The sequence below is a fragment of the Pimephales promelas genome, chromosome 16 (assembly GCF_988280905.1).
Source record: "Pimephales promelas chromosome 16, fPimPro1.hap1.1, whole genome shotgun sequence".
In the NCBI taxonomy this organism is placed as follows: Eukaryota; Metazoa; Chordata; class Actinopteri; order Cypriniformes; family Leuciscidae; genus Pimephales; species Pimephales promelas.
Genome location: NC_142784.1, coordinates 26,869,385 through 26,889,972, shown reverse-complemented (window position 1 = coordinate 26,889,972; position 20,588 = coordinate 26,869,385). Strand labels below are relative to the sequence as shown.

At 37.7% G+C, this 20,588-nt stretch overlaps 1 protein-coding gene across 1 annotated transcript in view; it reads left to right on the top strand.

The window, feature by feature from the left end:
• traf4a (tnf receptor-associated factor 4a) overlaps positions 1 to 20,346 on the top strand; it is a 40,240-nt gene extending 19,894 nt beyond the window's left edge. The window contains exons 2-7 of the mRNA XM_039670957.2: positions 9,074 to 9,125; positions 13,130 to 13,234; positions 13,479 to 13,640; positions 16,308 to 16,469; positions 18,190 to 18,345; positions 19,564 to 20,346. Of these exons, the coding sequence (XP_039526891.1) occupies positions 9,074 to 9,125; positions 13,130 to 13,234; positions 13,479 to 13,640; positions 16,308 to 16,469; positions 18,190 to 18,345; positions 19,564 to 20,196 (1,270 nt within the window). The 3' untranslated portion in view covers positions 20,197 to 20,346. The remainder of the gene's footprint in view (positions 1 to 9,073; positions 9,126 to 13,129; positions 13,235 to 13,478; positions 13,641 to 16,307; positions 16,470 to 18,189; positions 18,346 to 19,563) is intronic.
• Positions 20,347 to 20,588: the final 242 nt, after the last annotated feature.

Below are 20,588 nucleotides of genomic sequence, written 5' to 3'. Positions count from 1 at the left end.
CATTTAGACATCTAAGACATTTTCAAAATTAGAATTTGAGTGAATATTTAATATTATTTTCATAATTTTTTAGTCTTTTGAGGATGTCCTTTTACTTTAACTGCAGGAGCACCACACACGTGACATGATGATGAATGCTACACATTTGCGTATTTTAATCTACAAACCTACAAATATTGCAGAATCTTGCAGAACTGGACATGCTGGACTGAGTTGATGAGCTCCATCAGGACTAATAGCAGCCGCTCGGCCTGGTGCAGATCATTTAATGAGATGGAATTGATTTTCCTTTGCCTCTCTCATGTGTCTGTACTCTAACCAATTACATAAAGAGACTCCCTGAGTGAGCTTTTGCTCTTGAAACCTCTTACAGCAACGTTCAGATGTTGAATTCAAGGTTAGGATGCCCCTTGAGTGGCCTTGATATATTTTGCTTCACTCTGGTGCTCCCTAAAAGAAATTCATGCATTCAAAATTCATTTTAATCATCCATATTCAAATTTACCTGAGCTCCTGCTACCTGGACGCTGTTGTTGTCATTCCAGTAATTGCGGGTATAGATTTAAGTGTGGTTTACATTACAGTCAGCAAGTTTAAAATCTCTCGTTTGTTATTACAGTGTATGAAGATTTGAGGCCCTTCAAATGTTCAGTCACTCTCATCTAGTTGCACAGACATGCTAAAAGCATGCTAATGAACTTATTGATAGATGCACAAAGGTTGAGTGTAGAAAAAAATCAGTTGGTAGCCTACTTTAGCAGAATATGGAGGTTTAGAGTACTTTTATTTTCACTGCGGCTCTCCTACCTTTACTGTTTAATGATGTCTGTCTCCTCCAGGCATCCTCATCATTGCTGATGGATGAAGTATATTAAGCCCTAAACTTTAAAAAAAAACCTTCCCATCAAAGATTCTGTCTTCCGCTATCCTCATTCTGTCACATATTTTTCCTAAAGTACACTTCAAGCCATCCGTTTTGAATAAGAATAGTTAGCACATTTCTTGTTCTAGATCATCTTTGTATACACAGTATATTCAGAAATTGTCTGCATTAATATTATTATTATTGCAGAAAAATATCAGTAACACGTGAAAGAAAGCAGTGCAATAATTCCTTTAGTGTCTTTATAACAAATAAATATAATAATTACTATTATTATTGTTGCAGAAATATATCAGGAACTCAGGAAATAAAACAATGAAACAATTCCATAGCGTCTGAATAATAATAATCATATACTTAATGTCAAATCGTTAGGCCTCAAAACTACCAAACATGTACTAAGTGTATTTTTGGTAACACTTTACTTGAAGGGGTGTGCATAAGACTAACATGACACCTTCATTATGATGACATTTATGAATATGAAGGAAGTTTTTTGCATGTTTGTGACAACAGTCATTGAGTCTCATTCACTCAGTAATGACATTTTTAATGCAAATATGACATTGTTTGAGATGTCTTTGTTATGACATCTTGACATAAACCAATACATCTTAACCTTTCAGTGTCTTTGTCATGACGACTTGACATTACTAAGACAACACAACCTGTCATAAACATGACACAGCAGATTGATTATCAAAATTAAGAAACCACCTAGCTTTATTGGTTAAGATTACATTAAACTGTCAGGTGGTTGGTTTTGACATTGGCTGTCATGAAGCCATTATAACTTTTAATGACAAATTCAATTAGTATCACTGTAGTTGAGATCACGAAAAATATCCATGACACAGTTATAATGGCCTCATGACTGCCAATGTCAAAGCCAACCACATGACAGTTTAAAGTTGTCATGACAAAGACACTGGCAGGTTATGATGTTATGGTTTATGTCAAGATGTCATAACAAAGACATCTTAAACAATGTCATATTTGCATTCAAAATGTCATTATTGAGTGAAAGATACTTAATGACAATTTTCATAAACATGCATAAACCCTACTTCGTATTCAGGACATACGTCATACTTCTTATGCACACCCCTTCAAGTAAAGTGTTACCAGTTTTTCCTTTCCGTTTTTTGTGAATGTTGTCAAAACTATCCCGTTACCACAGATCCGCAAAAATGACTAAAAACGCTGTATTATTCATGCCAGGTCAGTAGTTGATGATGTCACTTTGTAAAGAAACACTACGAGCTTATAGGCTGAACAAGTAATACACTCTCAGAAAAAAAAAGGTACAAAAGCTGTCACTGGGGCTGTACCCTTTCAAAAGATACACTTTTGTACCTAAAGGCTGCATATTGGTACCTTAATGGTACATATTAGCACCTAAAAATGTACATATTAGCACCTAAAATGTACATATTAGTCCTTAAAATGTACATATTAGCACCTGAAATGCACATTTTAGCACCTAAAATGTACATATTAGCACCTGAAATGTACATATTAACACCTGAAATGTACATATTAGTACCTAAAATGTACATATTTGTACATATTAGTACCTAAATGTACATATTAGCACCTAAAAATGTACATATTAGCACCTAAAATGGACAAAAGTTTACCTTTTGAAAAGGTACAGCCACAGTGACAGCTTTTGTACCTTTTTTCTGAGAGTGTATGCATGCATATGAAGTCACCGGTTTCACAAATTTGCGTTTTTGCCATTTACAAGTTTGCATTTTAAGACCCCGAAAACGCTGTTTTTGAGTGAATAGTTTTCCGTATTTAACTTTTTTTTTAAATTGGTGTCGTGTAAAAAGCCACTCAAAGCCACTAAATACTCTTGTTTTGATTTTTAGGAGTGTATATATATCTGTTTAAAATAACTGATTTTTTTTATCAACTTTATAATAATGTAGATTATGTTAGTAATTTGACCTTCCTATAAAGACTGATGTTTGGCTAACCTTTGAATACGGAGGGACTGTGTGAATCACAGATGGCTTGTCTCAACGATGTCAGAGGAGAGAGTGATGAGAGAAGTGTGGAGAAAAACTGAAGCGTGAACCCTTGTGACCCATGATGCTACTTGTCACAGAATTTTGACAGGTTGTTGCCCACCATTGCGATTTCGGAGTTGTGCCAAGACACCACACACTTCCTCTGAGTGCGTCATCATAAATGTACAGTTGATTCAGCTTCTCCACGCACAGGATTTGCATTATGAGTGCATATCAAAGCATATCTGCAATGTTTTTGTATCAAGGTCAAGATTATTTGACTGGGCTATTGTAAATTACATAAATAATGCCTAGAACGTTCAATGAAAAGGGTAAGCAGCACTGAGTGAGTATCAGTTAAGTACTGGTGTTAAGTGCTCAACTCCTGCTGTGTTGTAAACCAACAGACATGGTAGATTTATGATGGTCAAGCCCTCACCATCTAAAAGCAGTCACGGTGTTGTGCTGACCTGAGCCCGCCTGCGGGGGTTTGTGATCTTCATAGTCAGGTGGGTGGAGGGATCTGATACACCATTGTCCATCCTAAATGTCAAGTCGGAAAACTTACAGCCTTTTCTGTGCTTTTTCACTTTGTTGATAGAGAAAGTAAAGAGTAAACGGGAGATAATTGGGAAGAGAGAGCAGGAATGAGATCACAGGGTGGAACTTAATCTGCATATCTGGTCAAATCTGGTAAATAAAGTCACATTTGACGTATAAAGCCACAATTACAAGAAACAAAGTCACAGTTACAAGAAAAAAAATACAGTTGGAAGATCTGAAGTGACCAATAAAATGATAATAAAGTTGTAATTATGAGAAGTTGTTGCAAAAGTGAGAAATTGTGTGAAAAAGATGAGAAATAAATTTGCAGTTACAAAGATGTTATACATTTGTAGTCTCAATTATGAGATATAGTCACATTGTGAGATATAAAGTTGCAATTGAAAGAAATAAAGTGATAGTTACAAGAAAGTCAAGAAAGTCAAAAGCAAATGTGAGAAATAAAGTTGAAATGATGAGAAATAGTCATAAATTTGAGAATGTTGCATCTGTGAGATGGTCACATTGTGAGATAGTCATCATAATTATGAAAAATTGTATATTTACAATATATATGCAGTTGTGCGATCTAAATTGACAATCAAGTAATTAAGTGAGAAGTATGAGAAATTAAGTTGCAAAAATGTGAAAATCAGAAATATATTCGCAATTACGAGAAATAGTCGCAAATCTAAAAAAGTTGTAGTTGTGCGATTATAAGCCACATTGTAAGATATACAGCTGCAATTACAAGAAAGAAAGTCCCAGTTGTGATGTATAAAGTGAGAATTACGAGAATGATTATGAGAACGTGAAAATAAAATTTGCAATTACCAAAGTCACAAATGTCAGAAATAAAGAAAACTATAAGTAATAAATATAAAAGAGACAAACAGTGTTAAGAGAAAAAGTGTGAGATATAAAGTTTGACATTGTAAGATATAAGAATAAAGATTGTACGATATATTGATGAAACTATAAGAAATAAAGTCAATCATTTTTTATTTTTATTTTATTTTAAATGGAAATGGAATTCATAGGAAAGTTAGAAGTGAACAACACAAAGATCTTTTGTAAGATTTGAAATATATCACAATTCTGGTTTCCTTTATCCAAATGAACATAACGTGCACATTTCAAGGGCAGAGATTCATTTAGCTGTCTTCAACCGTATTCAAGTGCACTTACTATTCATGTCTGTTGAATCGATGACTGTAGACCTCCATACAATTCTGTGACAGAAAGAAGAGAGATGTTTCATCATAAAGAAGGCAATCAGATTCGCTCTTAGCCTTTCTAAGGTTCCCTTTGTTGAGCTTTCTCTACAGCGATTGGCCACTTCCCGGTGGTCTGCCTGTCAAAGGCTGTGCAGAAGGTGTGAGTGCAGTGTTGTGACGCCTGTCCTCATCAATATCACTTTGCTAACGGACGGCTTACTAATCTGACCTGTGGGTCACGGCAGATATTTTAAGGATCTTGGGAGGCAATCAAGAATCATTGATGAGAAGTGAACAGCTCTGACCCTAATGTGCCGATGGGATGTAGAAGATGACGTTCGAGGAGAGATCAGAGTGCGGTAGCTTTGTGTTTAGTGAAGGGGGTCAGACATGAATATATATTAGCCTGCAGGCACTCTCGTCTGCCCTGCTGTTACAGCACATGGGCCTTCGTCTCGATTGGTCGTCTTTCTAGCAGAACATCTGTCAGGCCGGCCTGCGTGCTGGAGGAAACTGAGCTTTTACTTATTTGGCCCATTGCTCATGTGCGATTGGTGCAGTCAAGTAACTTAAAAGCATATTGTGTCTGCCATATTACATTAACATTACATTATATTACATTAACGTTCAAAAGTTTGTAAGTGTTTTTGAAAGAGGTCTCTTCTACTCACTAAGGCTGCAAAAATACAGTAAAATCAGTAATATTGTGAAATAGTATTGCAATTCAAAATAACTGCTTTCTATTTGACATTGTCACATGATCCTTCAGAAATTATTAAAATAGGCTGATTTGGGGCACAAAAAACATTTCTTATTATTATCAATGTTGAAAACGGATGTGCTGCTTAAAATATTAATGAATCCTTGCTGAATAAAAATATTAGTTTCTAGGGCTGTATTTAGAAAGCAATTTGATAAATATGTTACAATATTTTGTTTAACATAACATATTTAGTTGTTCAAGTAAACATAAACTTTGACAGTCCTAAATGTACAGTTTTAACTGACTTTTTTTTTTTGTATGTGGAACATTGAACACTGATCCTTTGTATCTTGATGTGGCAAGTTTGTATTATGCGCAAGCGTGAATACAATTTTTTTGTTTGGTCTGGCGCAAAACTAAGTGGGTGACTAAGTGATGGCATTCCCATGTTAAAGGAGTAGTTCACTTTAAAAAAAAAAAAAAACTGCTGATAATTTACTCACCCCCATGTCATCCAAGATGTCCACGTCTTTCTTTCCTCAGTCGAAAAGAAATTAAGGTTTTTGGTGAAAGCATTCCAGGATTTTCTCCATATAATGGACTTCATTGGGGACCAAACGGTTCAAGGTCCAAATGAGAGTTTCAGTGCAGCTTCAAAGGGCTTTAAACGACACCAGACGATGAATAAGGATCTTATCTAGGACCCTTCGAGTCATGAACGAGTTTGAACAAGAGAGTCACGAACGCTCATCACAGGCGAGCATTTGTGCTTATAAAACTTAAACTTTTTTATTTATTTATTAAATGACTGATCGTTTCGCTAGATAAGACCCTTATTCATCCTCTGGTGTTGTTTAAAGCCCTTTGAAGCTGCAACGAAACTCTCATTTGAACCTTGAACCGCTTGGTTCCCATTGAAGTCCATTATATGGAGAAAATCCTGGAATCCTTAATTTATTTTCAACTGAAGAAAGAAAGAAGTGGACATCTTGGATGACATGGGGGCGAGTAAATTATCAGCAAAAGTTTTTTTTAAAGTGAACTATCCCTTTAAGTCAAATCTGTCAAATCAGCACTCTTTGTAAAGTTCAGAGAATCCATGTGAGAGGACTTTCAAAGCGAGAAGGGGCCAAGCATCAAAGATTGTGAAGTGTTTCTTTCATTCTTGCTTTAGCATTGAAGATGAAACACATTTGCTGATGTTGTCCTCCTTACGCTAACACTAATAAAGCACTGAAGCAGAATGACGAGCCTTAACAAATGAGTCAGTACCTCACAGTCAAACCGAATTAGACGTGTTCAGCAGATGTAGCTGCTGGGATCCTCTTCCTCTCTGGAAACAATCGGTCTGACAAGTCATTTATTCACATGCTAAAAAATAAGAGCATCCAGTTTACCTTCCCCACCTCTCTCTCTGCCTCAATTTTGTTTATCAGTCAAGGGGCAGTACTCGGCTGTATATCTGAAAAGCATAACAGTCCCATTGGAGCCGCATTGATGGCCTAGTAATATAGTCCAACATGCATTTGCATTAGTAGGTCTGCCTCTGGTGGGTAATTGATTGACTTTGTTTTGTTAAAGCCTGTTGTATTAATTGCTGCCCTACTGACACACTGACCTTAATGGATGTTTCTGTCGTCACCTGAGGCTTTAAATGCTTTCCATCTGTCCCCAATCAGCCCGGGACAGTCCACGTCATGTGACGAATCATCAACCATGTTGTTGCTTTTGTAGCTGTCTCACTTGCTATTGCTAGCCTCTGCGAAATTACTCACCCTACCTTTTAAACTAAAATTAAAATGACTGAAAATATTTTAATAAAAGCTAAAATTCAAAATATTATTAAAAACTGTAATGGTAGTGTATAAATAATAGCCTACTAAAATAAAGCATGTTTGTGGCACAGTTTAATGGCCCCTATATACTGTCTGTTGACTGTAACTGGCAGTTGAGGGGCCGTATTAACACATCTCTCGGGACCGCTTCCACAGATGGTCCTTTTGGATTCTTTCTATGTAAATAGCAGTGCTGTACAGTAGGACACAATGACACACACACCTCCCCCTGTGCCGTCACTGCTATCTGCAGTCACTTCCATTATTTACCATGTGAATATTTCATGGTGACATCAGTGTTCTGGACGTCCAATGCTGCCAGAGGGGCCCCGCTAATGAGGCACGACGCCCCTCTCAGCTGGTCGCCTCACAGCCGGGCTAAATCTCATGTCTTCCCTTTTTCTTCTTTATGTCCCACCACAGCGTCTTTCTCTCTGGCTCCTTTTGGCGTTGTTGTAAGCGGTTCACAACTTGGGTACATAATTAACCTTCATCCGAGTAAAAAGGATGGGGGGTGGCAAAGAGCCCAGATTAGGGCACTCCTCCAGTCAGACAGAAAGGCAATGTTTAGTGGTGCTTGCCAAGGCATGACTCACTATTACTGGTGCGCATACTTAAAGTAAGGGATTTGAACAAACCCCTAATCCTAAGTATTAGACTTCAGTGTAAAAATCTTTAATAAATGATTTTCTTGCACCGTTTGTACTACAGACATGAATACCGGTCTTTTTTTTGTTCCATCTATTAATTTATTTAAATATACTTTAAAACCCAATGCATGCTTACAATATCTTAAAGTCGCACTGAAGTGCCTTGAAACGCAGTGTTATTCAATGTGTTGATGTAATTTCCACTGTAACAGGAAGACATTGCAGGACATATCGAGCAGCCCCTCCCCCCTTTTTTAAAATAGCCAATAGCTTTTTTGTTAACGTCACAGCTTGGTCGACTGATGATCTTTACAATTTACAATGGTAAAGCTGAACAATAGCTGAAATACATCGTTTTCCTGTTATCATTGTAAAGCTGCTGAAACAATCTGTATTGTGTAAACCGTTATATAAATAAAGGTGACTTGACATGTGCCATTCACCATAGGAATTAGTAATTGTGTGAAAAATCGACAGATTTCAGCCGCAGCTTCAGCATCTATTTATAGTGAAGGGGCGGAACGGAGGAGAGCATTTGATTGGACAGAAAATCTGAAATGTATAATGATGTCATCAAAATCATTGTTCCATATTGGCAGACGTAAGAGTTTTGAATGGTCATATCTTCTAAATGTGAATTTTGTCATAGTTTTGGAGCACTCTAGTTTATAGATGACCTTAAGGCTAACATATATTCATACTAAGAGCCAAAAAAAACTTCCATTTTGATTTCAAATGAACTTTAAATGTACATTTTCTGTGATGAGCATGTTTTTTTTGCTCATAATTTTTTTTTAAATGACATTTGACCATCTTTTATTATTATGTCTCACAGAGACAAAAATGACATCACAGATGGACCCGTGCAGACAGTCCTGACTGTGTCAAGGTCAATAACTCTCTAAAAATATCAGAATATCAGATAATTTGACATTTTTTTTATGACCAGACAAGGTGAATTAAACTTGAATTAATGAATCATGACATTTGTTTTTAAAAAAAGAAGAAAAAAACATTTATTTTAAACTTTGTGGTGAAAAAAATTATGTCAAAGATGCGTACACATATGTATTCAAGGAAAATATGTCAAATCTAGTTTCCCCTCACAATTCACATGATCTTTTCACACTGAATCTACTGTTTATAACAACCACAGAATCAATTATTTGTATCTGATTTGTTCAGTGAAGTTGAAAATAAATCCTTCTTTTCTTGTGTTTGCAGTGAGGGGGTCTTCAAGTGCCCGGAGGACCAGCTCCCACTGGATTACGCCAAGGTAGTAATGCACTCAGCTCTAATCTCTCATGCATTCTGCTGCAGAACAGATTACAGTTCAATCTCCCACAGTCATTTACGTCTCTGCACTATTACAGTGGGCCTCTTTCTGGACAACTTTCCGTGAGTGGCTCTGCAAGAGTGTACGAAATGCTAATGTGTCAACAATAGCAGGCTATGTTTTTGAGTCAGTGACTGCCCCAGGCGCTAACCCTTCGTCCACGCTTCTCAAACCACCCGAGTAATCACACTAATGAACTACCACGGGCCACTCGCTCCCCTAGGAATGTGGAAAGGAAGGAATGAAGAAAGAAATGGAGATGACGCATACTGTAGATTTGCTTGGAATAAAACAGAATATATTTTATGCTGCTTTAATGCGGCAGCGTGTTTTTTCTGCATGGAATTGCAATATATATATATTTCTAAATAATAAAAATATGCAAATAAGAAGTCTCAACTCACACCGTTGTTTTCACACATGATTTAGAATCATTTAGCATGTTTAATTGGACATAAAATGTGCATAAATTCAAAAAGAAACAAAAAAATATATAAAGTCCATAAAATGTTTTCTCTCAAGCACTTGAATGGAAAAAAGTAAAGATTTAAAAATAAAAAAGATAGCATGATCATAAACTGTAACACTATAACACATGTTAGGATGTTATGTTTAACCCATAAATCATTTTTAAATGTATCTCTTCAAGAAGGCTTTATTTATACAGTAGCCTCCGCTGTAAGCATCTCGCAAAATATTTCAGTTAGGCAATTTTCTTCTGTGGTTTAGCTAATTTACACCATGCCACATTATAGAAGGAACTTACCCAAATCTTTAATCAAAGTTTTGGCTAATTTTTCATTTTACCCTTTAGTTAATTTATCCCGTTGAGCTGAGTCTTTTTACTCATGTGGTGCCCCAGAAAGTGAGATTACGAAACCTCCGAGTTCTCTGCAGATGATCAACATACTGTAGCTTGAATTTAACAACAGCGATTTTAAAGCTATTGATAAAATACACAATGGCACATACAATCGTTTCACAAATATATTGTTGCTGATGTCAAAAACTGCGTTAAATCAGTCTCTGTGGGTTTTTTTTTTTTTGTGGCATAACTTCATCTCCAACCTTCAGCCCTATTACTCTTCTAACGTCTGAGTCATCTTCTCATACAGTGCGTTTGACACGCTTCTGGAAGGGCACATGCACGAAGTTAAACCTGTTCTGTGTTGGAAAGAGCTTTAGCGCACTAATCAGTTGAAACTGTGATTTGCATGAAGTCAGGGGGATAACTCTACTCATCCTGGAAAGCCTGGAGTGTTGCAGGAGGGGTGTCTGATGCTCATGAGGCCTAAACACACACAAGTATAGCACAAGCAGTAATTTCTAAAGACCCGACAGCCGTCCAGTCGCCCATAGATTACCCATCCACCTCTGCAGGGCTGTTGTTCAGTGCCTGTCTTTGCCTGTTTGAGGTTGGGTTCACCACAAGTATCATGTCTCGTTTAAGTACTACCGTTGAAAAGTTTGGGGTCAGTGCTGCGATGTAATTTTGAAAGAATTTAATACTTTTATTCAGCAAAGATGCGTTAAATTTGGAACCCCATTATTGATAATGGTTTACAGAGACAAAGTGCGCTGAAGTTATCCAATTTATGCAAATTAGTGGCAGCGCAATTACGCATTTTTTATACTGAAGATTTGCCTTCTTATATGTATTTATTTATTGTTTATCTACAAATCTTCCAACAATTATCAGTTGTTGTGTGTATGACAGCATGGCACAGTTGTTTATCTTAGTATGCCAGAAAATATGTCAATGAAAATTAATGTGTGTGTGTGGTTGGGGGGTGGTGGCTCAGTATGGGATGACATGGGTGGCGAACAGCCACGTCTTCAGTGCTGTCTTTACACAGCAGATCTGTGTGTGTGTGTGTGTGTGTGTCTGTATGTAAATCCTGCCTGCAGCGGATTTGGGATGATTGGATGGAGTACCGTCTCATCCTTCATCGACTTTATGGCTGAAGGGAAGATGCAATAGGCACTGATTTTGACGTACACACAGAGACGCACGTGTACACACTCGTTTCACAGGGCTCTAGCTGAGGCCATCCGTCTCCGTGAAATTGAATTTGATCGTGCAGCAGTGCATTTGTGTTTTTGACAAAACATTATTCTTTTCCCTGTCTATCAAAATCCATTTTACGCTTTGCTATTTTTTTTCATGGTGCGTCATTGTTGTTTATGTAAAATAACAATATAAAAGCATCAATGTCCAACTGACTATGAATGACTGCAAAAGTGCAATTTAAGCATGCAGTATATTAAGGCAGTATATATTATGGCAGCAGTAATTCATCAAATTATAATATACTTATGGAAAGAGCTTTACAACTAGACGTATATCTTCAATTTAGACGTTGTTGAGCCAATTCAGGTATGTGGTTTGCAATCTTGCTTTTCATTCATCACAGATTTTGTGAGTAAATTTTGTTACCTAGTTTGAATAATTTACTAAATAAAGTGCTAAAACAACAGGAACAATTCATTATTAGTGAATTTCCTCCACAGTGTCAGTATGGATTCAACTTCACAAAATTACAAAAACTGGCTGTGAATTGAATTTATCTAGTTAAATTGATCAGTTTTCATCCCAAGTAACAATATTGTGACTTACAGGAGAAGGTTACACTTTATTTTAAGGTGACGTAGTAACACATTATTACATGTATTTACTAAAATATGCATAATTACAAGTAATTAACCCTAAACCAAAGACTAACCAAAACTCTATAGTAGGTATATGTAGTTAATATTATTAATTCAAATAAGTTATGTAACTATGTCACCTTAAAATAAAGTGTTAACCCAGGAAAATTGGCAAAAAAATAGAAATGAAAATCTAAGTCAAAATCACAGATCGTGTGTACCTCAATCAAATCAAAACGTATGTACCTCAATCAAATTTTGCATCTGATATCCCAAAATCTACATATCTCTTTCTACAGTCTTTCATCAAATCTCCCTCTTGGTCATTCTCTCTTGTCCACCGTCATACGCCCCCTAATACTGATTGGCTGCACGTTTGTTGTTGTGTTTGGTTGTGTCTATCCGACCAACTTTCAAACAGTATTTTTCAAATATTGCTTACCCCACCTTTAACTAGACCCCACCTTTATGCGTCTTTCCACACATTAACAAAGAAAAAACTGTACAATGGACTGAAAGAACAGAGGGTTTGAAAACACACAGGGATAATGGAACAAGAAACGTGTAACTCAATCAGAAACTACTCTTAGAAGAAAAGGTTCTATATAGAACCTTAAAAGGTTCTATCGGCGCTACGTATTTGGAACCCCTAAAAGGTTCTAAACACTCTTAAAAAAAGGGTTCCTCTGGGTTCTATATAGAACCCTGGGGTGTCATACTTGGCCAATAGAACCTTTTACCAAAAAAAAATGGTTCTATATAGAACCATTTTGGAGTTCCATATATGAAGCGGGGGATGGAACCATTTCTGGTTCTAAATAGAACCATTTCTTCTAAGAGTGTATGGAAATATACCAGTAACAAGAACTCAGGCAAACAGTGACAGGGAACAATCAAACCAAAAACTAAACACAACACAACCCTGACACTCAAAATATCTGTCAGAATCGCTAGATACCACTGAAAATAATGTGATTAACAAGATGTGTGAAATGGAAATTTTATGAAATATTCAGTCAAGTTACACATTTATTGTGTTTTATGGTCAATCGTGTCTGTCATTTCCGTGTACTCACACCTATCCTAATGAATGACGTGACTATAACTCAAATTATATCAACAGACAATCCCTTTTAGCATGGGAGACGCCACAGGCATATACTGTGTCATATAGTTAATAAGTGAACGTTTAAATCCAGACCTCTGTCCTGTCCTTGAGTGGTTAATATATGAGTGTGTTCTAAGAGAGGAAACCACGTTGATTAATGTGCCCTTGGTGTAATGGTGTTTTATAGATCTATCCTGACCCTGAGCTGGAGCAGCAGATACTGGCACTGGCCATCCGCTGCATTCACAGTGAAGAGGGCTGCCGTTGGACCGGTCAGATGAAACAGCTACAGGTATTGATGCTTTTCTCTTTTTATGATGCATTCTCTTTGTTCAGTCTTTTTTTTTGTCTGATGCTTTGTGAAAATACTAGTCTCCTAACATACCATCTGCTTGTATTGTGTCCATTAGTATCTGCTAGTATTGTCTGTTTACTAGCACTGATTTGTTTGAAATGTGTAAAAGTGATATTTCACCCTAAATTAAAAATGATGTCATCATTGATGTACATCACAAAGCATACTTTTTTTTCCCCAGAGCCACTTCTCGACCTGCGCCTTCAACGTGATCCCCTGCCCCAACCGCTGCTCCGTCAAGCTGACGCGCAGAGACCTGCCCGAACACCTGCAGCACGACTGCCCCAAACGCAAGGTCAAGTGCGAGTTCTGCGGGAGCGAGTTCACAGGAGAGGCCTATGAGGTACCGAGGACCAACCACATCCGAGACACATTGTTATAGAGTCCTAAAACCTGGAAACAAGCATTTTAGCACTTCCGGGTCCATCGTTCTGAAAATGTGCTTTGGGTTAAATGCCTGAAATAAGATCTGTGGTTGACACAAGCTCGAGATATTTTCACATTTTATACCCTGACAAAATACATTAGTAATAGCTCACACTGGATTTAAAGGAGTTTCACTGAATTTCACTTTTATAAAAAACTTTAGCTGATAATTTACTCACCCCCATGTCGTCCAACATGTCCACGTCTTTCTTTCTTCAGTTGAAAAGAAATTAAGGTTTTTGATGGAAACATTCCAGGATTTTCTCCATATAATGGACTTTATTGGGAACCAAACGGTTCAAGGTCCAAATGAGAGTTTCAGTGCAGCTTCAAAGTGCTTTAAACGACACCAGACGATGAATAAGACTCTAGGACCCTTCGAGTCATAACTTAAAACATTTTTTTCATTTTGATGAACGAGTTTGAACAGGAGAGTCACGAACGCTCATCACAGAACAGAGCAAGGCGAGCATTTGTGCTTATAAAGCTTAAGTTTAAATTTTATTTTTTAATGACCGATCGTTTCGCCAGATAAGACCCTTATTCATCGTCTGGATTCGTTTAAAGCCCTTTGAAGCTGCACTGAAACTCTCATTTGAACCTTGAACCATTTGGTTCCCAATGAAGTCCATTATATGGAGAAAATCAAAAACCTTAATTTCTTTTCAACTGAAGAAAGAAAGACATGGATATCTTGCATGAGATGGGGGTGAGTAAATTATCAGCAAAAGTTTTTTTTTAAAGTGAACTAATCCTTTAAGCTTTTACTTGTCTTGAAAAAGACGCATGCTAGCAAACGGATGAATGGCACTACAGAGGTTGTCACAACTAACCATGCTGTTTTTATACTTCCGCTCTATTCTTACTCAAACTTTTCAACTTGTAGATTTTCAGTTTAGATTGAAAGAGTTATTTACTTCTGCCAGTTGGATTTACAGTAAATTTTATTTGCGAAGATTATCTTGATGAACAAAATGTGTAAAAATCATAAAGTTTTGTTTCACAGAGCTTGTTTTCTTCAACAATCCAAATGTCAATGGAAATAAAACTTATTGAGAGAACCAGGGCGATGCTAACTTCATCCCTGCAGCATGAATATTGTTTGGAATATTAGCCTTTTGGATGCATTAGGGTATTAGCTTCCTTATTTGAATGCTGTGAGTGTGTGCTCTATAATATGGATTGCTACATGAAGAAAGAGGCCTGTGTGCTTCTCACCATGGTGTAATTCTGCAATGTGTGAATTCTAAGAATTCATAATTAGCAAATTGGCAGCTTGCTATCATAGTAGCACAAGGACCGGGGTTGTTCACTAATATAGTGCCACTCCTATTTTTATACATGTAATAAAAACCTCACAATGTATAAAAGCGTCATTTAAGCATTTTTAATTGGATTTTATGTTAATCTTTCTTTTGTGTGCTGTGGGTAGGCTGCTAAATTGCACTAAATTGTTACTGTTTATGATTAAATAACTATTTTATATGGAATTTGCCACTTTTATAGCCAGTGACGAAATTTGTCTGTCTCTTTCCGCTATGAAATTGCTTGCAAGGCAGATATGATATTAAACAAACATTCTAGTTAGGGCTAGAATACACCACATGACTATTGCCCCGATTTGAAGTTTGAGAGAGTCGATACTGGTTGCCTAAAGAGTAAATTCAAAGCCGTTCTGCAGATTTTGTGCAGTCATAGTTGACCAATTTCACAGAGAATCGCATAATGTTTGACAGACACAGACTCTGATGTTTTTTGCTTCAGACTATGAATACATCTTTTCAAAGGATTTACAAAAAATGTAATTTCAACCATCTGCCATTTCATTCCTAGTAAGTTGTTGCTTGTTTCTGCATGAGTTTGTGTTTGAAATGACTTGAGGGTTTGTTAGTGAGGCGTTTGATGTATAATGCTCAGTTTTTCTCTGTAACCATTTAGAAAAGTCAATAAGTGTATAATTCCCAGAGTTCTTTGCCTACTTTTTGACATGAATTATATACTCTTAACAGATTGCCATTAAAGAACAAATTGGGTTCCACAAAGAACCTTTCATGGAACAGTTCTAAGAACCATTTTTTTTCTCATCACTCTTAAAAAAAATAAAGGTTATTTTTATTGACATATATTGTTCCATGAAGAACCTTTAACATCCATAGAACATTTCCATTGCACAAAAGGTTCTTTATATGGGAAAAGGGTTCTTCAGATTATTCAAAAATTCCCATAAAGTTTTTTGAGGAAACCAAACCATTGGCTCTTCAATGGCATCAAAGTTAAAAATTTTAAGAATTCCACTATAAACAACCTTTTGTGCAATTGAAATATTCAACGGATGGGGTCCTTCATGGAATCATTGATATACCATCTATATGCCCCTTCTACACTGTGAAGACTGTGTCAGGATGTGTCAGGATGGGAGTTTATGTTTGAGCCGACAAAAAAGAGTCAGCAGATCATTTCATTTATGCAAAACCTAAACTAACCTAAATCTTCAGCAGTGGTTTTCTCTGCAAGCTCTGGCAATATCTTCAGAAAATGCAAATCTAGTTTCTTTTCTTCCTCTCACATCTCCATCTCTTTTCAGAACCACCAGGGCATCTGTCCACAGGAGAGCGTGTACTGCGAGAACAAGTGTGGCGCAAGAATGATGAGGAGACTATTATCCCAGCACACCATGACAGAATGCCCCAAACGCACACAGCCCTGCAAGTACTGTGGAAAAGAGTTTGTCTACGACACCATCCAGGTGAGTGACCCAAATCATTCAGTGCTTTGACTTAGACTGTGACGGCCTTCAGCTGTGGTCTTACATCTGCTATACGGCGGAAAAATGGATACAAATAGTGTTTGCTTATTGACTTTTCTGTGCGCACATCCAACGCCTGGTGTTAAGGGAACAGTAGCCGCTCAGTGGTGAATTAAAAGGGTTTTGAGGCTCCACAGGGTGGGATGGCAGTGGGCCTGTGACTACATAAATGCTGGCTTTCATTCTTGATTCTAGGTTTGGTGCCAACCACAGCTTGGACTGGCCTTGCTTCTTTTCATAACACCTGCGTTCACACACATACAGATATACATTCTGAAAACACATTGAGATTCAGCAGCCCTAACACACACATTAGCTCCGTTCCAAAACCTAGTGCGCCGCCTCGCTACCTCTGTCATGGTAGTGACCAAAATGGGAGTGCTCCACATAGGACTTCGCAGGAAAGACTTTTTTCAGGCGATTTAAATTAATTTTTATGTTAGCATGTTGCTAAGCTAACATAACGATAGCCTATATAGGGTTAGTTCACCCAAAAATGAAATTAATTCTCACCCTCATGTCTTTCCAAACCCCTAACTCTTTTGTTCATCTTTGTATTTGATATCTGAGAGCTGTTTCCTCATTCAAAGAGATAGAGATAGAGATGCCAAAGTCCTTTTAGGCAAGTCATGCCACTCGGCCGCCATCTTGGCAACGCCTCCGGACAGCTATTTTTGGACTAACAAGACCAGGCTCCTATCTAAATGAATGGGTAGAGAGTCAGAACTGCACTTTCACTGGTCACCGAGACTTAAAGACTGCTTGCATATAAACAGCAGTAAAATATGATGAAGTTTGATTGCCCTAAAATAAGGTTTAAAACGCCCTTTCCCCCACAGGTTATACGTTTACCACGCATGCATGCGCAAGGGTCTCGGTCTCGTCTCTGCTATCGCAAACCTCAACGGTGCGCATGCGTTATTGGAACCAGACGATCGGCTTACATGTTTCCCTACTTGACTGTTAAAAGCAGACGATTGGTTTTCCAGCAGGAGGGGCGGGGCATGTGCATACAATAGGCTTCTTCGGCGTTATGGGTTTTCCCTGTATAGTTGTATTTTGGTCTCTATATAAATCGTCTCTGCCTGTACCCGAGAGGCGTTTCAAAGATGGCTGCCAAGTGAAATGTCTTAAAAAGAGTTTGCCACAGTGCATTTAAATGGTTACATTTATACATGCTGCCTTAGAATTAGTCTAAGCGAGGGATAATAGTGGGCGGCGTAATTAAGTCGCCTACCTTTTTGCACTGCACTTCGTATTGTGAACGCCTATGATGCCTTAAAATACTGTCTCTGTAGGCACCCGTAGGCTTTGGAAGCGAAAAACTGGTCTTTTAATTTCCTTATACAGAGGAGGATTCACATTTCGTTTTTCTTTTGTTGCATCAGTTCTTGCATTATGACTAACACATTTGGGCTACACTTCAATCCAAAGCCTGAACATTTATCAGTATGTGAACTGAACCCATGACTTTGGCGTTTCTAGTGTCACGCTACAAGAGCACGAGCGCAACGACTTTTTTAGATGATCTCATGATGATTTCATGAATCCATGCATATTTTAGTTCTCGCATCTCAGAGCTCAAGCTGTTATTGCTCAAGATATCACAGCACAACCTACTGATTCACGTCAATGCTGACTGTTGCCTTTCATCCCCCAGAACCACCAGTACCACTGCCCTCGCTTTCCTGTGCAGTGTCCCAATCAATGCGGCACCCCGAACATTGCACGCGAGGATCTGGCGAATCACGTGAAGGAGAGCTGTGGCAGCGCGCTGATCCTTTGCCCCTTCAAGGAGGCCGGCTGCAAACATAGAGTGAGTCCTCCGCTGTAACTTCATATGCAGTTTCCTTCCTCCACACCTGTAAAACTTTGTGTCTGAGTCAGTAAAACATTTCTTTGAAGCTTATCGTAGAAGACTGCTTTTAAGGATGGGCTGTCTGCTGTGAGATATCATATTTGCTAGTTTTTGAGATCAAGGGAGTTCGGGGAAATAAGTTTTTAATGCGCTTTGCAGGCATCACTGTCAACAACTTTACTGCAACATGTTTCGGGTCTCCTGTTTTTACTTCCAGTACATAGACCCGAGAGTATGGAGGACTAGCAGTGCTAGTTAAAAAACTACAAAAAACGAATTGAAAAAAATTAATGAATATTAATAAAGCACTTTTCAAATGAAAAAATAAATGTAAAACTTATTTAAAAGCATTAAACTTAACAGTAAAATAATAATTTATTTACAAGTTTATTTTTTATTGATACATTGAAAAATATAAGCAAATGTAACAGTAAAATAATGAAATAATCACGTTTCAAATTGACAAATATATAGTCGTTTTGCAATTCGTTTATGTAGTTTAAGTACTTGAATTAGTTTAAAAGTAACCGTACACTAATTTATTAATAAATCCCTTTTCAAATTGACCAATAATCAAAAAAAGTAATTTGTAAATACTTTATATTCTTAAATGTTGCATTTAAAATTCGTAATTAATGTTTTATTGAGAAATTAACAGTAATGAAATAAATCATTTTTAATAGTCTGTTCTTGAAAAGTGATTTGTTAATTTTTATTCATTAATAGCTTGAAAGTTGTAGGTAAATGTAGCAGTAAAATAATTACTTTTTGAAATGGACAAATAAATATAGATATATTGTAACTGTTTATATAGTTAATGTTTCAGTAACGGTAAACATTAAAATAATTAATCACATTTCAAATTGACAAATAAGTAGATATTTTAAACTGTTTATTTAAAATATTTACCTATCGTTTTTTTTAAACGTTAATTATATAAATACTGTATGTCCGTTTATTTGTCAGTTTGAAAACAGTATTTACATTTATATTTTTGAATTAATAGACTGATGCATTGATTCATTGATGCATTGATTTGTGTCAAATTAAATAAGATGACTGTCTACAATGATAATCAAGGTCTATAGTTATGTTAATAGCATTGTGTAGATGAGCACATTTTAGTGAGCACTTCAAATTCATATTATACTTATGCAAATATGCTCTGGTTCATAGTGCCCAAAGATGGCAATCGGACGACACCTGGAGGAGAGCACGAAATCCCACCTCACCATGATGTGTAATCTGGTGGGGCGGCAGCGGCAGGAAATCATGGAGCTGAGACGTGAGATGGAGGAGCTGTCGGTGAGTCACGATGGCGTCCTCATCTGGAAACTGACCGACTACTCGCGCAAGCTGCAGGAGGCCAAACTCCGCAACAACCACGAGTTCTTCAGTCCGCCCTTCTACACGCACCGCTACGGCTACAAGCTGCAGGTGTCCGCGTTCCTCAACGGCAACGGCAGCGGAGAGGGCTCGCATCTGTCCATCTACATCCGCGTGCTTCCCGGCGAGTACGACAACCTGCTGGAATGGCCCTTCTCCTACAAGGTGACCTTCTCCATTTTGGACCAGAGCGACCCGTCGCTGTCCAAACCTCAGCATATCACGGAGACCTTCAACCCTGATCCCAACTGGAAGAACTTCCAGAAGCCGTGCAGCAGCCGGAACTCGCTGGACGAGAGCACGCTGGGTTTCGGCTACCCCAAGTTCATCTCGCACGAGGAGATCAAGAAGAGGAACTACATCCGTGACAACTCCATCTTCCTCAAAGCTTCCATAGAGATCCCACAAAAAATCATGGCCTGAGGACGTTTTGTCTTGACGTACATCTTTATGGACCCTTCTTCCTCGCAGAAACTCTACCGAAAGACTCGGAGCTCGTCTATCTGGTTATTTGGGCTGGTTATGAGGTATCTACGTGTGGAAGTGTTTCGCAAAATCATCACTTTAAAACGTTTTGGATTTGCTTTCTAACACTCTCTTCCTCAATTTACAGCAACGCCTTTGGACATTCAGTAGTGCCTAGAACATTTATTTTAATTTAAATGTTATTGTTATGTCATTTCTCTCGCAAATGTCAAGTGAACGATTGAAGCGGACTGTGAAAGGCTATTCGTAACCTTTGCACTTTGAGAATGTTCTTCGGAGGAGGCAAGGCGACCGAGCTCTGCGACAAGGTGGCAGGCATTCGGCGTACA